This window comes from Macaca nemestrina, chromosome 11 (assembly GCF_043159975.1).
Source record: "Macaca nemestrina isolate mMacNem1 chromosome 11, mMacNem.hap1, whole genome shotgun sequence".
NCBI classification, from domain to species: Eukaryota; Metazoa; Chordata; class Mammalia; order Primates; family Cercopithecidae; genus Macaca; species Macaca nemestrina.
In genome coordinates this window covers 111,314,285-111,337,437 of record NC_092135.1, presented here as the reverse complement: position 1 = coordinate 111,337,437, position 23,153 = coordinate 111,314,285, and the positions used below count along the sequence as shown (strand labels likewise).

The following is a 23,153-nucleotide window of genomic DNA, read 5'->3' as shown; positions in this document are numbered from 1 at the left end:
ACAGAGCTTTTCATTTTCTATAATATTTCATAATGTTCTATAACATTTTCAATTTCTATAATATTTATAAAAGTCATTAATTTGGATATCACATTATACCTCATTGATGATAGCAATAGAAATTAAGTATTAAAGTGCAGTTGCATTTTATATACATTTAATGTGTATTAATACGACATTCAGAAAGAGTAATAAAAATAAAAATTTAGGTAGTACATACAGTTCTATCCTCCGTTCTGATTAGCTTCGTGTGTGTGTGTATGTATGTGTGTATATATATACACACATACATATATATACTTTGGTGTATACTATAATCTCCATAAACATTACATATGTCTAAATACATAAAACACACAGATATAGAATTGTATACACACAACCATGTACACGGTAATCTGTGGATGGTTGAAGAATTTTAAAGAAAATATTAATGGCAAAATTTCCCTTTTTTTACTAACTTTGGAATTTAACTCATTCATGAGATATGGCTTGACTATCTTCTGTTAAAAGAATTAACAACACATAGAATTTCACTAGAATGTAACAAAGAAAAAACATCGCTACAAAAAAATTAAAACATAAAAAAATTTAGCTGGGTATGGTGGCATGCACCTGTAGACTCAGCTACTCAGAAGGCTGAGGTGGAAGGATTGCTTGAACCCAGGAGTTGGAGGCTACAGGATGCCTTAATCTCACCACTGCATTCTACCATGGGTGACAGAATGAGACTCTGACTCTAAAAAGCAAAACAAAACAACAAACAAACAAAAAAGAAATACTATAAAATTTATTATCAAACTAGTTGAAAAATTTACAGAAAAAGTAAGGTAAACATTTAATGTTTTACAATGAAAGGAAATATGGATACACTATTAATGTATTTGGATAAAATATGACATAAGAGATCTCAGACCCCAACTTTGCCTGGCATCAAAAACACTCTATCCTATAGCTGATTTATTATGCAATAGCACAGCTATCAGGCAAAGTATTCACTGTGTTTGACTGGTTAACTTGATGCCCAGCTTTTTTGTGACTTGATGGCATCACTGAAGTTTTGTTTTAGGTCTTTATAAAATGCGCTTTAGTGATTCATCCAGATTGCTAAATGGAGATGTTTTTCTTAATGATTAAATGAAGAAATAAAGGCTATCTGAGTATAGACCAAGTGTAGCTATATTACAAAGTAATGTGTGCTTCTTTACAAGGGTGCCTGAAATAATGAAATATGAAAAAACATATAATCTAAAGTGATTAATTTTATATGAAAAGTATTCTCTTTAAACGTATTAGGAATTTGAAGAAGTATGGTATATTTTTAAATATAAATGGTTAGGGGCTATTGTATTGGACAGTACAGATATAGAGTATATCATCAAGAAAAGTTCTGTTGGATAGCACTGCCTTAGAGCAAGCAAATAGAATTTTATTTAAGGATTGTAAATTTCTTTACTTGTTTTTGTAGGGGAGGAAGGTAAAGAAGGAGAGAAAGTAAATCTCAATAATGTCTTCAAAATAATTTATAAAAGACTTTTAAATTCATAGTCATTTAGAGATATGTCCCCTATCCCTGCAATACCACAGCTGCACTTCACTCTCTTTGCATACAATTTGATGAACATACCATGTTTTTTCATGTCTTGGCACATTTGCAGAGGATGTACTATCTGCCAACAGCACTGTGCTGACCCCACTTCCTCACTGTCTACTCTTACTTGTACTTGAGAATTTAATTCCTGTGGAAATAAATCCTTGAGTCATCTCACACTCCAATCTTATTGGGATGATGGCCCTCTTGGGTGGCATAGCAACAATGCAGTGTATTTCAGTATATTTCTGCTTAACTCCTCCCACTTCACACACACAAATAGTTTCTGAGACCCTTGACAGCAAGGGCCGCAACTTACTCATCTTAGGCTCAATAAATGTGGAACTAATAACTTTGTCTAAAACTTTCTGTCATAATCAAATTATTTAACATGTATTAAATAACTCTTTAATAAATAGTCCAACAAATATAAGCTTACCCTTTGAGGTCATTGATTAATTTGTTTTTTTCCTGGACTATTCGCTTGTGATGCATTCGATGAAAATCACGCTCTTTCTGAATTTTCAGCAGATCTTCTCTAGCTTTGCTGCAAAAAAAAATAGTAACTTTATAAATCACTGCTAATTCCTTTTTCAAAAATTATTTAGTCTTGAGTTCAAATCTAGTATTGGGCCATTCAGAAGATAATAGGAAAACAAATATTTTGCTATAATTCTCATTGAAGGTTCCCATCAAACATAATTTGTATAAGGTCATATTAGGTTTGGGGGTGAAGGATGAAAGGGCAAAACCTGTAGTTCCAAAAATATGATTCATCTACATTTCATCTAAGTAAGTGAAAATTAAAGGTATGCTGCCAGAACATGTCCATAGTATAAACCATTTACTTCCAAAGAGAACTTGTTTGGCTTGGAAAATTGAAATATATGAAACACGGTAATTCAAAATTATTAAAAATAAAGACTTTATGGAATTTAACTCTGAACTTCCTAGAATGTAAAGTTAAAGAGAATATACTAGATTATTCAGTTCTGATATTTGGGAAAAGAAAGCATATAAATTCTAAAACACCAAGATTTTATGGTAAATATTAAATAAATATATGTCATCAGTGGATCTGATTATTACATAATTCATAGCTTGATGAGAATGGTCTTCAATATCAGTGCTGTAATACAGAAAAATTTTTCAACTTGATATATCTTCTGCAAACCTCTGGCATAAGGCAAGCGAAAGCATTCTTTCTAAGTCCAGGTTCTATGTGAAAATTTAATAAGAAGGTTTCACTTACCTCCATAATATATTAGTTTCAATATAATAATGTGAAATATAATTTATAATGAAAAAGTAGTTCTCAACCTCAGATAACTGACAAAGTACTACAGCATTGAGACTGTCACATTTCTATTCTGAAAAATGGACTGCTACCTCACATTAGGCTTGAAACAGAAGAAATCTACTTTTCTGGGTCACAACTATTTCAAAATTGTGATTCACATAAAATAAATGCACATGAACAGATTTCTGCTTTAAGTGGTGTCAGAACAGCCAGTCACTGAGGAGCAGTGTATGGGATGCTACCAAAGATGTTTATGAGATAAAGTAAGGCTCTCAATGAAGCATAAGTCAAGATCAGTGACTTCTTGATGCAAGATCAAATTACATGAGGCATATGGTGCAAGGTCTCGGATCCATTCTTCCAAGTTTCTTTCTTCTTCTTTTCTTTTTTTTAAATTTTAAGTTCTGGGGCACAGATGCAAGTTCTGAAGGTTTGTTACATAGGTAAACGTGTGCCATGGTGGTTTACTGCACCTATCAACCCATCACCTAGGTATTAAGCCCAGCATACATTTGCTATTTTTCCTAATACTCCACCGCCCCCAACCACACCTCCCACCCCCCAACAGGCCCCAGTGTGTGTGGTTCCCTTTCCTGTGTCCATGTGTTTTGATTGTTCAGCTCCCACTTATAAGTGAGAACACGCAGTGTTTGGTTTTCTGTTACCGTTAGTTTGCTGAGGATAATGGCTTCCAACTCCATCCATGTCCCTACAAAGGACATGATCCCATTCCTTTTTATGACTGTATAGTATTTCATGATGTATAAGTACCACATTTTCTTTATCCGGTCTATCATTGATGGGCATCTGGGTTGATTGCATGTCTTTGTGATTGTAAATAGTGCTGCAATGAACATACACATGCATGTGTCTTTGTAACAGAATGATTTATATTCCTTTGGGTATATACCCAGTAATGGGATTGAGTCTACGTGTGTCTTTGCATGTGAGATGGGTCTCTTGAATACAGCACACCAATGAATCTTGACTCTATCCAGCCTGCCACTCTGCATCTTTTAATTGGGGCATTTAGCCTATTTACATTTAAGGTTAATATTGTTATGCATCAATTTGATCCTGTCATCATATTACTAGCTGGTTATATTTTGCAGACTTGTTTATGTAGTTGCCTCATATTGTCACTGGTCTGTGTACTTCAGTGTGTTTTTGTAGTGGCTGGTAATGGTTTTTCCTTTCCATATTTAGTGCTTCCTTCAGGAGTGCTTGCAAGGCAGGCCTGGTGGTGATGAATTCCCTCAGCATTTGCTTGTCTGAAAATCATTTTATTTCTCCTTCATTTATGAAGCTGAGTTTGACCAGATACTAAATTCTAGGTTGGAAATTATTTTAAGAAAGTCAAATATTGGCCCCCACTCTCTTCTGGCTTGTATGGTGTCTGAAGAGATCTGCTGTCTGATGGGCTTCCCTTTATAGGTGACCTGGCCTTTCTCTCTGGCTGCCCTTAACATTTTTTCCTTCATTTTGGCCCTGGAGAATCTGACGATTATGTGTCTTTTGCTTGATCTTCTCATGGAGTATCTTACTGGGGTTATCTGGGTTTCCTGAATTTGAACATTGGCCTGTCTTGCTAGGTTGAGGAGGTTCTGGATGATATCCTGAAGTGTGTTTTCCAACTTGGTTCCATTCTCTCTGTCTCTTTCGGGTACTCCTATCAGTCATAGGTTTGATTTTTTAACATAATCGCACAGTTCTCAGAGGTTTTGTTCATTCCTTTTCATTCTTTTTTTCCTCTACTCTTGTCTGCCTTATTTCAGCAAGATAGTCTTTAAGCTCTGATACCCTTTCTTCTGCTTGGTCTCTTTGGCTATTGATGCTTGTTATTGCATTGTGAAGTTCTTGTGTTGTGTTTTTCAGCTCAATCAGGTCATTTATATTCCTCTCTATACTAGTTATTTTGGTAAACAGCTCCTGTAATGTTTTTTATCATGGTTCTTAGCTTCTTTGCAATGAGTTAGAACATAATTCTTTAGCTCAGTGAAGTTCATTATTGCCCGTCTTCTGAAGCCTCCTTCTGTCAATTCATCCATCTCAGCCTCAGCCCAGTTCTGTGCCTTGCTGGAGACATATTGCCATCATTTGGAGGGAAGAGGCACTCTGGCTTTTTCAGTTTTCAGCATTTTTGTGTTGATTCTTTCTCATCGTCATGAGTTTATCTACCTTTGATCTCGAGGTTGCTGACCTTTGTATGGGTTTTTTGTGGGGTCCTTTTCATTGATGTTGTTGTTTTCTGTTTTTCTTTTAGCAGTCAGGCCCCTCTTCTGTAGGGCTGTTGCAGTTTGCTGGGGGTCCACTCGAGACCCTATTTACCTGGGCCCCTCCCACCCCTGGAGGTATCACCAGCAGAGGCTACAGACCAGCACAGATGGCAACCAGCTCCTACCTCTGGGAGCTGTATCCCAGAGGGGCACCAACCTGATGCCAGCTGGAATTCTCCTGTATGAGGTATCTGGGGACTCCTGTTGGGAGGTCTCATCTAGTCAGGAGGAGTGGGATCAGGGACCTGCTTAAATGAGCAGTCTGGCTGCCCCTTGGTGGAGGAGGTGTGCTGCACCCTCATCTGGGCTCCCCTGACTCTCCAGAGCCAGCAGGTAGAAAAGACAAAGACCACGGATCCATTATATCACAGCTGCCCCTTCTCCTAGTGACTCCTCTCAGGGATATCAAAGTTCTGTTCATGAACTCCTGTCTAGGGATGCTGAAATTCCCACAGAGAGGCCTGTCTCAGTGATAAGAAATGGATCAGGGTTCCACTTAAGGAAGCAGTCTAGCCATGAACTGACACAGCTGCTGTGCTGCGCTGTGGGAAATTGCTCCTAGTCCTGACCACCCAGTCTCACTGGCACCTACAGCAGGGGACAATGGCCAACTGGAGCCGCAGTGATGGTGGCCGCCCCTCCTGCCCTGGGAATTAAGTCTTCTTAGGCAGTCTCTGGCCTGCTGTGTTGGCTGGCAGGGATTCCAAGCCAGTGTGTTTTAGCTTGTGGGGTTCTGTGGGAGCGAGGCCACTTGGCTCCCTGGCTTCAGCCCCCTTCCCACAGGAGTGGACAGATATACTGCCTCATGGGAGTTCCCAGAGCTGGAGTATGCAAATACTCTGTGTCTTGGTGCCTGCTCAAATGGCCAGCCACCCAAGCAGCTGCCATGTCTTTACAGTTCTGTGCTTGGGACGCAAGGCCCTGGTAGCGTGGGCTTGCAAGGGGAACTCCTGATCTGTGGGTTGCAAGGATCCATGAGAAAAGCATGGTTTTCAGGGATGGGTAGCACAATCCTGCACCACCTCCTTTGGCCCAGGGAGAAAGCTTCCTTTGCCCATGCAGCTCTTGGGTGGGCCCTTGATGCTTTTCCTTGCTTTCCCTGGGTTGCACCAACCACCTAGTCAGTCCCAGTGAGAGAAGCTTGGTACCTCAATTGAAGATGCAGAATTCACTTGCTCTTTTCATCCTTCTTGGTGGGAGCCACAGAATGGAGCTGTTTCTATTTGGTCAACTTGGCTGCTCCCGCCCTCTACGTTTCTTTCTCCCCACCTCCCAGTACACCCTATTTTTTAAAAATGACCTCTACTGTTATTTATTTTACTGCCAATTTTGTAGTTTTCATTACGTGTAAATAAACAACGTTCAGGTGACTCACAATACTCATGGTGAACTTTCTCCACCTAAACCTCAACCTCATTTTCATGCCAACAATCTTATATGTGCAAGCAATGATTGACTCGAACATTCAGTCTTGAAAAATCATCTGAGGAATATACTAATGATTAGATAAACAATGTATTCTTTCCTGATTTTAACCCATGTGTGTATATCAAGAATATAATTTGACAAATAATATAAGTTGACAACATAAGTTGAGAAATAATATAGATAATGATATTGAATGAAGTGCTTGTTATCTAATTTTTCTAATTTGCTTGTCATTGCATTGCTTCTGGTCAAGATGTCTCTATTGTAAAAACAAAAATTAATGGTTATTTTCCTTTAAATATTTATAGTGTATTTTTTAGTGTTAGTGTAGGAGTTACATATATACACTTTAACAAAAAAGATAGTGCAATTTAGGACAGTTTTGCATCTCAACGACAATAAAGCCTATATTCAAAATAGATCTTTCAATTTTTAGATTGTAGACAGGGATGTAATTTTCTCAAGTTCATTATGAGATTCTTTGGGAACAGTTCATTATGCTTGTGACAACCCTTTTTGAATTGTCTTGTTATTTGCATACTTCCATCTCTTCCAAAATACTACAAACTTCTAGTTTTAACCATTTATCTATATTGCTAAATGAAAATACAATTTTTAATTATTACTTTTTAAAATTTTTGCAGGTACATAGTAGATGTATATATTTATGGGGTACATGAGATAATTTGAAACAGGCATGCATGTGTAAAAATCATGGAAAACAGAGTATTCATCCCCTCAGGCATTTATCCTGTTACAAAAAATCCAATTTTACTTTTATTTTTAAATGTACAATTAAGTTATGACTACAATAACCCTGTTGTGCTAACAAATACTAGGTCTTATTCATTTTCCATTTTTTTCTGTACCCATTAACCATCCCTGCCTCACCCACACCCACCCACTACCCTTCCCCAGCCTCTGGCAACCATCCTTCTACTCTCTATCTCCATTAGTTCAATTGTTTTGATTTTCAGATCCCACAGATAAATGAGAACATGTGAAACTTGTCTTTCCATGCCTGGGTTAACATAATGACTTTCAGTTCCACCATGTTGCAAATGACAGAATCTCATTCTTTTTTACAGCTGAATAGTTCTCCATTACATATATGTACCACATTTCCTTTATCCATTCATCTGCTGATGGACACTTAGGTTGCTTTCAAATCCTGGCTATTGTGAACAGTGCTGCAACAAACATGGGAGTGCAGGTATCTCTTTGATATACTGATTTCCTTTCTTTTGGGTACATACCCAGCAGTGAGATTGCTGGATCATATGGTAGATCTATTTTTAGTTTTTTGAGGAACTGTGAACTGTTCTTCACAGTGGTTGTACTAATTTACGTTCCCACCAACAGTGTACAAGGGTTCCCTTTTCTCCATATCCTTGCCAGCATTAATTATTACCTGCCTTTTGGATAAAAGCCATTTTAACTGTGGTGAGATGACAGCTCATCGTAGTTTTGACTCACATTTCTCTGATGATCAGTGATGTTGAGCACCTTTTCATGTACCTGTTTGCCATTTGTATGTCTTCTTTTGAGAAAAGTCTGTTCGGCAGGGCACGGTGGCTCAAGCCTGTAATCCCAGCACTTTGGGAGGCCGAGACGGGCGGATCACGAGGTCAGGAGATCGAGACCATCTTGGCTAACACAGTGAAACCCCGTCTCTACTAAAAAATACAAAAAACTAGCCGGGCGAGGTGGCGGGCGTCTGTAGTCCCACCTACTCGGGAGGCTGAGGCAGGAGAATGGTGTAAACCCGGGAGGCGGAGCTTGCAGTGAGCCGAGATCCGGCCACTGCAGTCCAGCCTGGGCAACAGAGCGAGACTCCGTCTCAAAAAAAAAAAAAAAAAAAGAGAAAAGTCTGTTCAAATTTTTATCCATTTTTTAATTGGAGTATTAGATTTTTTTCCTATAGAGTTTCTTATATATTCTGGTTATTAATACCTTATCAGATGAGTCATTTGCAAATATTTTCTCCCATTCTATGGGTTTATCTCTTCACTTTGTTGCTTATTCCCTTTTCTATGCAGAAGCTTTTTAACTTGATGTGATCCCATTTGTCCATTATTTGCTTTGGATGCCTGTGCTTGTAGGGTACTACTCAAGAAATTTCTGCCTAGACCAATGTCATTGAGAGTTTCTTTTAATTTTCTCTTAGGAGTTTCATTTTGATTTGATTTTTTGCATATGATGAGACATATTGTTCTAGTTTGATTCTTCTTCATATATATATCCAGTCAGTTTTTCCAGCACCATTTATTGAAGAGACTGTCTTTTCCACAGTGTATGTTCTTGGCACATCTGTCAAAAATGTGTTCGCTGTAGGTGTGTGGTTTTGTTTCTGGTTCTCTATTCTGTTCCATTGGTCTATGTGCTTGGATTTATGTCAGTACAATGTTGTTTTGGTTACTATATTTCTGTAGTATAATTTAAAGTCAAGTGATCCAGTTTTGTTCTTTTTGCTTAGGATAGCTTTGGCTATTTTTTTATGTCAGTACCATGTTGTTTTGGTTACTATATTTCTGTAGTATAATTTAAAGTCAAGTAATGTGATCCAGTTTTGTTCTTTTTGCTTAGGATAGCTTTGGCTATTCTGGATCTTTTGTGATTCCATATACATTTTAGGATTGTTTTTTCTATTTCTGTGAAGAATGTCATGGGTATTTTGACAGGGGTCACACTAAATTTGTAGGTTGCTTAGGGTAGTATGGACATTTTAACAATACTGATTCTTAGAACCCATGAACATGGAATATCTTTCCCTGTTGTCGTGTCCTCTTCAATTTCTTTCATCAGTGTTTTATAGTTTCCATTGTAGAGGTATTTCATTTCTTTGCTTAAGTTACTTTCTAATTTTATTTATGGCTATTGTAAGTTGGATTACTTTCTAATTTCTTTTTCAGATTCTTCACTCTTGGCATATAGAAATGTTACTGATTTTTGTATGTTGATGTTGTATCCTGAAACCTTGCTGAATTTATCAGTTCTCATCATTTTTTTTTTGGTGGATACTTCGAGTTTTTCCAAATATAAGATCATATCATCTGCAAACAAGGATAATTTGACTTTTTCCTTTCCAATTATATGCCATTTATTTCCTTCTCTTGTCTGATTGCTGGGACTTCCACTACTACATTGAATAATAGTGGTGACAATGGGCATCCTTTTCATGTTTCAGATCTTAGAGGAAAGGATTTTAAGTTTTCCCTATCCAGTATGACACTGTGGTATGACACATATAGTGTTTATTGTGTTGAGGTATGTTCCTTCTATACCAAATTTTTTGAGAGTTTTTATCATAAAGGGATGTTGAATTGTATTACATTTTTCTCGGCATTAATTGAAATGAACATATGGTTTTTATTCTTCATTATTTTGATGTAACATATCACATTGATTAATTTGCATATGTTGAATCATCCTTGCATACCTGGAATAAATCCCATTTGGTCATGATGAATTATCTTTTTAATACATTGTTGAATTCAGTTGGCTGGCATTTTTGTTGATTTTTGAGTCAACATCAGAGATACTGGCCTGTAGTTTTGTTTTTAGATGTGTCTTTGGTTTGGGTATCAGGGTAATATGGGCCTTGTAGATGAGTTTGGAAAGATACCCTTTTCCTGTATTTTTCAGAATTGTTTGAGTAGCACTGGTGTTAGTTCTTCAAATGTTTGGTACAATTTAGCAGTGAAGCCAGCATGTCCTGTTATTTTGTTTACTGGGAGACTTCATATTACAGCTTCAATCTTGTTCATTGTTATTGGTCTTTAATATTTTGGATTTCTTCATGGTTTAATCTTGGTAGCTTGCACCTGTCTAGGAATTTACCCATTTCCCCTGGATTTTCCAATTTATTGGCAGGTAGTTGGTCATAGTAGCCACTGATGATCCTTTGAAATTCTGCAGTCCCAGTTGTAATGCTTCTTTTTCCATCTGATTTTATTTATTTGGGTCTTTTCCTTTTTTTTTCTGCTTTAATCTGCCTAATGATTTGTTGATTTTATCTTTTCAAAAGAATAACATTTTTTGTTTCCTTGACGTTTGTATTGCTTTCTTCATTTCAAATTCATTTATTTCTACTCTGTTCCTTTTTATTTCTTTTCTTGTACTAATTTTCGGTTAAGTTTGCTCTTGCTTTGCTAGCTTTTTAAGATGAATCATTAGGTAATTTATTTGAAGTTTTTCTTCTTTTTTGATGTAGGCACTTATATAAGTGCCTATAAATTTCCCTCTTAGTATTGCTTTCACTGTATCCCATAGATTATGGTATGTTGTGTTTCCATTATCATTTGTTTCAAGACATTTTTCAGTTTTCTTCTTAATTTCTTCATTGATCCACTGGTCATTCAGGAGCATATTGTCAAACTTCTATGTGTTTGTATGGTTTCCAAAATTCCTCTTCTTGTTGATTTATAGTTTTATTCCATTGTGGTCTGAGAAGATGTTTGATATTATTTCAATTTTTGAATGTTTTAAAATTTGTTCTGTAACCTAACATATAGTCTGTCATTGAGAATAGAAATATCTATTAAGTCCATTTGTTCTATGGTGCAGACTAAGTCTGATGTTTGTTGATTTTCTGTCTGGAATACCTGTCCAATACTGAAAGTGGGGTGTTGGAAGTCTCCAGCTATTACTGTATTGCGATCCATCTCTCTCTTTAGCTCTAATAATATTTGCTTTATATATCTGGGTGCTCCAGTGTTGGGTGCATATATATTTACAACTGTTATATCCTCTTGCTGAATTGACTGCTTTATCATTACATAAGACATTCTTATGAAGGTAAATCCTGCCAAGATCAGATTCTTCCCTTCAAGGCAGTGGGGTCCCTTTTATCCCAGAAAGTGTCTAGAAATGTTATGTGGGAGCTCAGGCCTGGAATGGGGGCTTCAGGACCCAGGGGTGCTGCAGAAAAGGCACAAACCAGTGCCTACTTCTGAGGCCCCTGGGGAAAGGGCAACACACAGGCACAGGCAAAGATACTTTGCAAGTGAAGGAAAAGTAAAAGAAAAACTCTCTACCCCTGGCAGATGGACAGCTGTATTAGTCCATTTTCACACTGCGCACAAAGACATACTTGAGACTAGGAAGAAAAAGAGGTTTAATGGACTTACAGTTCCACATGGCAGGGGAGGCCTCACAATCATGGAGGAAGGCAAGGAGGAGCAAATCACATCTCACATGGATGGCAGCAGGCAAAAAATTGAGCTTGTGCAGGTAAACTCCCCTTTTTATTTTTATTTTTTATTATTTTTATTTACTTATTTATTTATTTTGAGACGGAGTCTCGCTCTGTCACCCAGGCTGGAGTGCAGTGGCACGATCTTGGCTCACTGCAAGCTCCGCCTCCCAGGTTCATGCCATTCTCCTGCCTCAGCCTCCCAAACTCCCTTTTTAAAACCATCAGATCTCATGAGACTTATTTACTATCACGAGAACAGCACCAGAAAGACCTGCCCCCATGATTCAATTACCTCCCACCAGGTCCCTCCCACAACACAAGGGAATTCAAGATGGGATTTGGGTGGGCCAACCATATTGCACACTCAGCCCCTCTCAAATGTCATGTTTTCACATTGCAAAACACAATAATGCCTTCCCAACAGTCCCCCAAAGTCTTAACTCTTTTCAGCCTTAACTCAAAAGTCCACAGTCCAAAGTCTTATCTGAGACAAGGCAAGTCCCTTCCATCTATGAGCTTGTAAAATCAACAGCAAGTTAGTTACTTCCTAGATACAATGGGGCTACAGGCATTGGGTAAATACACCCATTCCAAATGGGAGAAATTGACCCAAACAAAGGGACTACAGGCCCCATGCAAGTGCAAAATCCATCAGGGTAGTCAAATCTTAAAGCTCCAAAATGATCTCCTTTGACTCCATGTCTCACATTCAGGTCATGCTGACACAAGAGGTGGGCTCCTGTGGTCTTGGGCAGCTCTACCCCTGTGGCTTTACAAGGTACACCCTCCTTCCTGGGTGCTTTCAATGGCTGGTGTTTAGTGTCTGTGGCTTTTCCAGGTGCACAGTGCAAGCTGTCGGTGGATCTAACATTCTGGGGTATGAAGGACAGTGGCCCTCTTCTCACAGCTCCACTAGGCAATGCTCCAGTAGGGACTCTGTGTGGGGGCTCCCACCCCATATTTCCCTTCCACACTGCCCTAGCAGAGATTCTCCATGAGAGCCCCACCCCTGCAGCAAACTTCTGCCTGGGCATCCAGGAGTTTCCATACATCTCTAAAATCTAGGCAGAGGTCACACACCTCAATTTTTGACTTCTATGCACCTGCAGGCTCAACACCACATGGAAGCTGCCAAGACTTCGGGCTTCAATCTTCTAAAGCAACAGCCTGAGCTGTACCTTGGCCCCTTTTAGTCATGGCTGGAGCAGCTGGAATGCAGGGCACCAAGTCACTAGAATGCACACAGCAGAGGGACCCTAGGCCCAGCCCATAAAACTATTTTTTCCTCCTAAATCTCTGGGCTTGTGATGGCAGGGGCTGTCACAAAGGTCTCTGACATGCCCTGAAGACATTTTCCCCATTGTCTTGGTGATTAACATTCAGCTCCTCATTACTTATGCAAATTTCTGCAGCTGGCTTGAATTTCTCCACAGAAAATGGGATTTTCTTCTCTATCACATCATCAAGCTGCAAATTTTCCAAACTTTTATGCTCTGTTTCCCTTTTAAAACTGAATGCCTTTAACAGCACCCAAGTCACCTCCTGAATGCTTTGATGCTTAGAAATTTCTTGTACCAGATGATAACCTAAATCATCTCTCTCTAGTGTAAAGTTCCACAAATCTCTAGGACAGGGGCAAAATACCACCAGTCTCTTTGCTAAAACGTAACAAGAGTCACCTTTGCTCCAGTTCCCAACAAGTTCCTCATCTCCACCTGAGATCATCTCAGCCTGGATTTCTTTGTCCATATCATTATCAGCATTTTGGGCAAAGCCATTCAACAAGTCTCTTTCCAAACTTTCCCACATTTTCCTGTCTGCTTCTGAGCCCTCCAAACTGTTCCAACCTCTGCCTGTTACCCAGTTCCAAAGTCACTTCCACATTTTCTGCTATCTTTTCAGCAACGCCCACTCTACTGGTACCAACTTACTGTACTAGTCCATTTTCACACTGCTGATAAAGACATACCTGAGATTGGGAAGAAAAAGAGGTTTAATGGACTTACAGTTCCACTTGGCTGGGGAGGCCTCACTATCATGGTGCAAGGCAAAAAAGAGCAAATCACATCTTATATGGATGGTGGCAGGCAAAAAAAAAGAGAGCTTGTGCAGGGAAACTCCCCTTTCTAAAACCATCAGATCTCATGAGACTTATTCACTATCAGGAGAAGAGCATGGGAAAGACCTGCCCCCATGATTCAATTACCTCCCACCAGGCCCCTCCCTCAACATGTGGGAATTCAAGACGAGATTTGGGTTGCGACACAGCCAAACCAATCAACAGGTAACCATCTTAGGCCTAATATTCTCTCACAGCAAGTAGAAGTATCCTACTCCTGAGGTAGTAGTATGAAACTCCTACAAAGACCAACTACAGATAGAAGGCAGAGTTTGGCCACAACACAGAGGACAGACAAAGAGACAGGAAAAGTCCTCATTCCTAAGGCTCAGGTACACAAGACCTCCCTAGTGAAGATGGACTAAAAAGACAGAAACTCTCTGCCATCTTCCTGAGATGGCAGACTGTTTGGCATCATCCTTACCGAGTACTAAGTGAAGAGGAGGAGAGAATTTAAGTAGAGTGAATGGAAAATAAATAAATGATTGAGTTGACACTTTGTTGTGAAAGCACAAGAACCTCACTTGAATTCTCATTTAGAAAATGATTCCATTTTCAATTAGAAGTATGGAGAAAGGCTGTGTGTAGAAGAGATCAATTGTTCTGAAAAAGGATCAATGGATCTGTTCAAATAATTTGCAAAAAGAATAATGAACAAGATCTTTGAACATTTATTTTAACCCCATATTTTTAAAAAAGAATTGTACAGAATATCCTGATAGGGCTATCAAAACAAGTTAGCTCTAAAGCATGTCAAGTTGAATCAGTTTATCTAAAAAATAATACCATATTTGTTTTACAACAGTAGATAAAAATCCAATATTATGTCTTTATAATCAGCTAACAGATCCAGGTACTTCACTGGAGCAATGCTAGTATGATAATAATATCATATTCAATATAGGAAATTCTTCATAGCAATGTGACCTTGTTAATCTACATAACCTCTGTAAATATCAAATTGAGCACCTCCACAATGGACATATAATGAGCTTCAAAGCGTATTCAATTAAATATTTTAGTAAAGTGGTTTACATACTGTCTTGCACATCGAAAATACTAAATTACTCAATAAATGTTTCTGAACTCATAATCATCATTATCATCATTTCATATTACTATTTAGTATAGTAAAAGAGACACACACAATTCTTCTAAGCAGTAAATTTATCTTCCTACAAGCAGTGTGCCAGTAAGTAAATATCTTCTAATTGACCAAAAATATTAGGGTATGTGATTATTAGTAACATTGTGTATCTTTTAAAAAATGAATTTAAAATTCTGTGAACGTCTATTTTGAGTATACTAAATTGTCTTAATTTCAGTCACTTGAATTATGTAAAGGAGCTTATTTTTATCTTATGTGAAATGTAAACCCACAACATGTTAAAAATACTTTAAGAAATAATGCTGCAAAATTTCTTAAACAGAACCATAAATGTGCAGCATTGCATCAACTCACTTTTTAAATATACATTAGAAGCCTATTTGTGCTCATCTCAGGAAACAAAGCATAAGAATTGACTGAAGTATCAGACCTTAAAGTTTTTCTGACCATTAAATTGGTTTTCAGGGACTTGCTTTCTGTTTGCACAATGAAGTCTATTCAGTAAAAAAATTTAAATTCATTTCATGGTGGTGCCTCTCCTATTATGATCTTCCTGCTGCCCATCTGCTTAATAAATGGAAAATAAAAGTTGTACTAAAGAATAAAGTTTAAAATATTCATATAAGCAACGAATATTTTAAACTATATAATATTTCCTCATCACATTAGTAGAGCATCTTTGTGTTTTAAAACAACACAGCAAACAGACATTCTGTTTCAAGTACAACGAAGTTAAGAGTTACTCAGTGGAACATTCTATTTAAATGTGTACATCATAAAGAAAACAATTTGCACATGCTTTGTCTTAATAAAATGGTACAATTACTATCTAACTTCTCCATTTCAGGAAACCAGCACATCAAAGTCTACAATTCAATTATGCAACAGTAAAGTACAGATATTCTTATAGTACTATAAAATTACTGCCCCAAAACTCCATTTTCAATATGATATGAATATTATTTAATAGTATGCTCAAAAATATTTTGAAGTGAATATCCATGGTAAAATAATTTTATTAACTGAACAGTTTTAAGTATTTTTGAATGATCACTTAATAACGAGTTTAGTGGATTATTTTGTTACAATTTGGCAAAGTAAATCATATACACATTTTCTTGTTTACCTGCATCGGAGTACGCCATCTTTGTCATATATTTTTCTTACGTGCACAATTGAATCAAAGTAATTTCTGATAATTGTAGTTATGTAATTAGCAAATATTCCATTATCTTCAATTGTGTATAAATGAATTTAACCCACTAAATTTTATATTGGAATAATTGTTAGACAGCCAAAATGGAATTCAACCAGATTAGAGAAAAATTTTCATTATCTTAGCCAAAAAAGAAAGCGGTATATCCATATCCAGAAAAAATACCTTCTTAATTTAACAAGCAATTACTTAAACACTAAAGCATGAAATTTTATGAGCCTCATTATTATCTTTATTTTCACAGTGTTTGTTTCTGAAAGTCATAAAACTAAATGGGTCTTCACAAAAGCTGGGTACTCTTTGACCTTTTATAGAAGTAAATTTTGAAAGTGAAATAAAGGCCCCTTAGTAAATCACCTTAACTTTTCCTTAATATTAATTGTCATGTAATTATGGTTTTCTTTATGCCTATATTTTCTGGCAGATTGTAAAAGGAAGTATTTCATTATTTTTAAAATGGTAGTTTTTCATCTTCCTGTTAGTAATCCCAATCAGTATTATTTTCTTCGGGGCTCTCAATAAACCCTTTCTGGTCTGCATTATATTTCCTTACTGTAAAAGCCTGGCAAAGGAAGACAATACTCAAAATGGGGAAAGACTGGTTACACTCCCAAGAAAATAATGCCTACCCCAAATAAATGCCATGAAAGGGGCAAAAATCACCAATTAACTGCTCTAAAAATTATTAAAAGCTTAACTAAAGAGCCAAAAGTTTAATAGCACACAATCACTTAAGCTCCTACTATGTACCAGGCACAGTGATAGGCCCTGGGGATATAGGGAACACAAAACATAGTCCCTATTATATGGAACTCAAAATGCAACAACAAAATATAAACATTAGATAATTAAATGCGAAGGGCATAAATTTCAAGCTCCTTCATAAATATAAAGTATTAAATATAACTTAAATAGAGAGATATGTTATGTAAATAGAAGGACAAAAACTTGTGATAGTATCAATTCTTCCCCCTCAAAAAATAGATATGCGCGCACACACATACACACACACACACATATTTTTCCAAAATCAAGTTATATTTTCAACTTAATCCCCATCCTATGTCACACCTACGTCACCTGTGTCTGTGGAAATTGGCAAACTTATTCTAAATGGTCAACTGATTTTCAATAAAAGTGCCAAAGATATTAAATGAGACTTAAAGATAATTTTCTCAAGAAATGGTGCCAGAACAATTATGTGTTTCTATAGTAAAGAAAATTAACTTCTAGCTTCTACCTCACACGATGCACAAAACTTAAGAACATATCCTATGCTGAAATAAAAATACATATTTTAAGGGTTTTAGAAGAAAACATAGAATATCTGTTACCTATAGTAGAAAATGATATATTCAATAAAATGTCAAAATAAATACCATAAAAAAGATAAGCTATGCTTCATTAAAATTTAAAGTACCTGCTCAACAAAAGACATCATTAATAAATTAAAGACACAAGCCATAGACTGGGAGAAAATATTCACAATATTCTAACAAAGCACTTGTATCCAGAATATACAAAAAACTCTTACAATTCAATTACAATTGTATTCAATTACAATTCGTCATTTTTAAAGGATGAGTAGTATATCTTCAGCAAACAAGCAACATAAACATACAGAAAGCAGGATAAATGCTTTGTAGAATGCTTTTTAGAATGGTCAAAAAGCAAAAAAAAAAATATGTTTAATATCATTTGTTATACAGAAAATGCATATCAAAAACACAAGATGCCACAACACAACAGTTAAAAATGACTACACTTGAAAAGACTAATAACACTCAATGTTAGTAGCTGTGTGGAGCAACTGGAATTCTCATGTATTCCTACTGAGAAACAAAACGGACCAACTTGAATGTGGGAATATGTACTAGCAGTTCATACAGAGTTAAACATCCATCTATCCCCCGATCCAGAATTTCCACTAAGCTTTTATAAAAAAGAAATGAAAACATATTCCTATCAAATATTTGTGCCTCAATGTTCATAGCAGTTTTATCTTTAATAACCAACTGTTGGAAATAACTAAATGGAAAAAGGATAAAAAAGTTGTAGTATGCATTATAAAACAGAGTACTACTTAGCAATAAAGAGGAACAAATTACTGATACAGGCAAAAATAATACATTGTACAGACTTTATGCTGAGTATAAGGTGCCAAACAGAATAATATGGTGTGATTCCATTTATGAAATTCTCAAACAAAACTAATCTATAGTGAAAAATTTCTGAAAAGTGATTGCCAGGACACAGAACAACTGAGAAGGGACATGAGGAAAACTTTTGGATAGATAAAAATGTTCTTGAGATAAGTGTGGAGGTTTAAGAGTTTATCTGTTTGTCAAATTATATAGCTAAGACATATATTTCAATGTATATAAAGCACAACAAAAAAACTGTAAAAAATATATAATAACTTGAGGTGTAGGGAATGGGTGAGAGTAAAAGAATGACAAAAGTAGAGTGTTGATTATCCTGTAGGTCTATGAGGTTCATTAGTCTATACTGCTTACTTTCTTTGAGTATATAGTAAGAAGGTAACATGAGATCTACCCTCTTAACAAATTTTTAAGTGTACAATACACTATTGTTGGTTGTAGTACAATGATACATAACAAATCTGTAGCATTCATTTTTGTTTACCTAAAACTTTATGCCCTTTGATTAGTAGTGCCCCATCTTCCTCTCCCCTCGTCCCCTGGAAACCACCATTCTACTCTTTGATTCTATAAATTTTGCTATATTAGATATCTCATATATGGGGAATCATGCAGTAATCACCCCTCTGTGACTGGCTTATATCACTTACCGTAGTGTCCTCAAGGTTCATGCATGTCCTCACACATTACAGAATTTCCCTCTTTTTAAAGGATGAGTAGTATTGCATTGCATGAATGCACCATATTTTTTTACCTATTCATCTGTCAATGAACATTTAGGTTGTTTCTATAATTTGGCTGTTGTGAATAATGCTTTAATGAACATAGGAATGCTAATATCTGCCTGAGAGCCTGGTTTCAATTTGATTCACTTCAAATAAATACCCAGGAGTGGGATTTCTTGATCATATGGTAGTTAGAATTTTAATTTTTTGAGGAACCTTTATTCTGTTTTCAGTGGTGACTGCACCATTTGCATTCCCATTGGTAATGTGCAAGGGTTCCAATTCTTCCACATTCACATTAACACTTGTTATTGTTTATGTTTTTCTTCTTTTTTTGAGTTTTGCTCTGTCGCCTAGGCTGGAGTACAGTGGCGTGATCTCAGCTCACTGCAAGCTCTGCCTCCTAGGTTCATGCCATTCTCCCGCCTCAGCCTCCCAAGTAGCTGGGACTACAGGCACCCAACCAACACGCCTGGCTAATTTTTTGTATTTTTTAGTAGAGACGAGATTTCACCGTGTTAGCCAGGATGGTCTCAATCTCCTGACCTTGTGATCTGCCCACCTTGGCCTCCCAAAGTGCTGGGATTACAGGCATGAGCCACAGAGCCTGGCCTATTGTTTTTTTCTAATAATAGCCATCCTGAAAAGTATGAGGCAATTTCTCGTTTACTTCTGATTTGCATTTCCTTGACAATTAGTAACATTGAGCATTTTTCCAAGCAGAAGCCTGTTCACATGCTTCTGCTCAAAACTATTAGCTTCACATACCACCTGGGGGAAAAAGCAAGTTTCTAGCAAAGGCCTCTACCACTAACCCACTGGTTAGAGCCAGTATAGCCTCCTTGCTAATCCTCTAACAAGCCAACCTGTCTCCACTATGTGCTCTTCATACTTCCTATTTCCTCTGCCTGGAATTCCATTTTCCCAAGTTTATACTTGGCTTTTTCCCTCAGTCTCTTCAGGTTTCTGATGTGCTCCCCTGCCCCCTGTCCCACCTCTTACCAATCCTACATAAAACAGCACCTCATCTGTCTCCTTTACGCATGTTATTTTCTTCATAGCACTTACCACTACCTAATATAAGTTGTATTTGTCAATATTCACATGTAGTCAATTGTTATCCTAATGTACTTAAAAAGTGTCAACTGTTTGGAGTTAAGAAAAGCAAAAGAACCCTGCCACTAAGGTAGGAGGGGCAGCACAGTATGATGTCACAGATGCTAAGGGAAGATAGGAATAAAAAACAGGATATACAAATGGAAAAAAAAGACTGCTAAATTTGGGTGTCAAACAGTTCTCTGGTGTCCAAGGCCAATTGAGAAAAAGTGAAATGGAAGCCAGATTGCAAGATGTTCAAGTTCAAGTATAATGGTGATTTTAGGAATCAATCATCCAAACAAGTTTTTTGGTTTTTTTTTTTTTGCATTGCCTAAACTATGGGAAGAAGACATAAAATGCTAGTTAAAATAGGCAAGAAGATCAAGCAAAAAGGTTGTAATTAATAAAACTCATAATAGTTATTTATAAACTTCAGACCAAAGTAAATCTTTTGGCATGACAACTACCAAATAAAACAAGGTTTATGAATATAGTGTCTAAACTGTGAAAGACATAATTCTAAGTGATGTTTTATAATCTTCGTTCAACCACCAAATCTCTCCAACTGTGGTCACCTGCTTTAAATGCAACTTTAGATTTCTGCATTTAAAATAACAATAGGTCTACATTTCAATAGAAAATTTATGTTCTCCTTTTCTGAGAAAAACATTCTTCTTCAATATCCAGTATGGGAAATACTTGTACTTCCAATGGAACTATAAATTTTTAATAAGATCATTTTCTCCATAAAAACATCTATACAGAAATGTTCTCAATAATTATTTCCCAACTGTATATTTTGGAAGATAGACAATCTATATTTATAGATGGTACAGGGAAAACCTGTAGTCAAAAATTGGTAATGTTGACAACAGAGAAAATGACAATTGCCTGCTTTAATTACAGCAATTCAAATGATATTTTAGTGTGAAATATTTTCTCCTTTCATTTCTTTCTTCATGCTTCATCGTTGCTGAATTTAAAAAATACTAATGATGTGATTAATAAAAACCTAGAGATGACAGCGTTTAGAGTTATTGATAATAGCTGACATTTCAAAGCACTTTGTGATTTACAAAGCTCTTTAACATAGCTTGTCTCATTTAATTATCACATTATTCCATAGAAATTAACAACATTATGCAAAATGATTCCCAGGTTAACAATAAGAAAACTGGGAGTAATTCAGCAAACTGAGTTAATAAGTAACAGAGTATTAGAAGCGAGGTATTTGAACTTTAAGATCAGTACTCTTTTCATGGCAACTTTCCCCCAGATAAATATTAATTTTATAGCTGTATCATTTATTTGATTTTTCTAGAGATAAATCACTAAATGCTATTAGTATAATCAAGAATATATATCTGCAACCTTTTTTGTGTATTAAAAATTATTATTAGAAAAGTATTTTATATCTACAATTATTTTGCCTTAAGAAATATCCTAATCCTAAAAATATAAACATTAGCTCAAGTTCAATAAAGGGAATCTCTTGTTTGTCACTACTTACTATTTGAAAATTATCCTCAGAAGTCAAATTGAAAAACCTAGATGATTAAACACTACCATTTGGGGCAGGCTGGTAGCATGACAGACGTAGTTTGGAAAACTTTTTTCAAAACTTTATTGCAGCACTATTCACAATAGCCAAGAATGTGGAATCAACCTAAGTATCCATCAACAGAAGAATAAATAAATCAAATGTGGCACATATACACGATGGAATGTTATTAAACCATTTTTTAAAAACAGAATGAAACCCTATAATTTGCAGGAACATATATGGAACTGGAGATCATTATGTTAAGTGAAATAAGCCAGGCACAGAAAGACAAATATTGCGTGTCCTTACTCACATGGGAGCTAAAATAGTTGATCTCATGGAGGTAGCAGGGAGAATGATAATTATCAGAGGCTGGGAAGTATGCGGGGGATGTAGGGTGGAAAGGGGAGATAAAGAGAAATTGGTTAATGGATACAAACATAGTTAGATAGAAGGATTAAGTTCTAGTGTTCAATATCACAGTAGGGTGACTACAGTTAACAATAATTTATCATCTATTTTAAAATAGTTAGATTTAAAATGTTCCCAACACACACAAAAAAATCATGTTTGAGGTGATAGATATCCTAAATACTCTTGATTTGATTACTACACATTATATGTAACGAAAATAACACATGTACAATTATATGTACAAATGTATTTGATACATATGTATCAAAATATCACATGTACAATTATCATATGTATAAATGTTTGTACAATTATTAAGTATAACAAAAAAACTACTGACAAAACGGAACAAAACTTCATTCTCCATTTTCTAAGAATGTATCAGTAGAACCAGGTTATAAGGAAGCATTTTACTAAAATGTGCTGTGAAAGCACACCATGCTTAATATCCACTCAGTAAAATAAAGATTAAGCATCTAAGGATCAAGCAGCTTCCTTTCAAATCTTCCATGTCAAGTAGAGTAAAGCAAACACAAATGTTCCTTGTCTAACTTTTTCGATTTTAAGTTCTATTGAATGAGATAGATTTGAGAAACAGTCACAAACTGTTAAAATTAAAACAATAATCTGATATTTTAGTGAGACAAGATGTTTTATTTGAGTGATGCATTTTAATCCTGGCTTCTTTTAACATTAACAATCTGCATGAGTAATATGTTTTTTTATATTATTGCTATTAAACATAATATTCAATAAACGACCAGTACTTAACAATGACTATTCAATGTCACTGGAGCTAAACTTATGGCATAAAGAGGCTGCTTTGATCTATTTAACAGAAAATTAGCAAACTCAAGCAATAATTCAAAGGAGATCAGGAACTGAAAGTGTGTCAGGCAGCACTGTGAGAAATATGCTGTATCAAATTCCCAGTGAATCCATTAGATGAATATACAAAATCATAGTGAGCATCAGG

The 23,153-nt window shown here is 36.2% G+C and overlaps 1 protein-coding gene across 4 annotated transcripts in view; it reads right to left on the bottom strand.

The window, feature by feature from the left end:
* The window catches only part of LOC105481157 (sperm associated antigen 16), a 1,164,883-nt gene that overhangs the window by 1,105,084 nt on the left and 36,646 nt on the right, over positions 1-23,153 (bottom strand). For all 4 annotated transcript variants that reach the window (XM_071073329.1, XM_071073330.1, XM_011740504.2 and 1 more), the window contains exon 6: positions 2,031-2,138. In XM_071073329.1, coding sequence (XP_070929430.1) covers positions 2,031-2,138 — 108 coding nt within the window. The remainder of the gene's footprint in view (positions 1-2,030; positions 2,139-23,153) is intronic.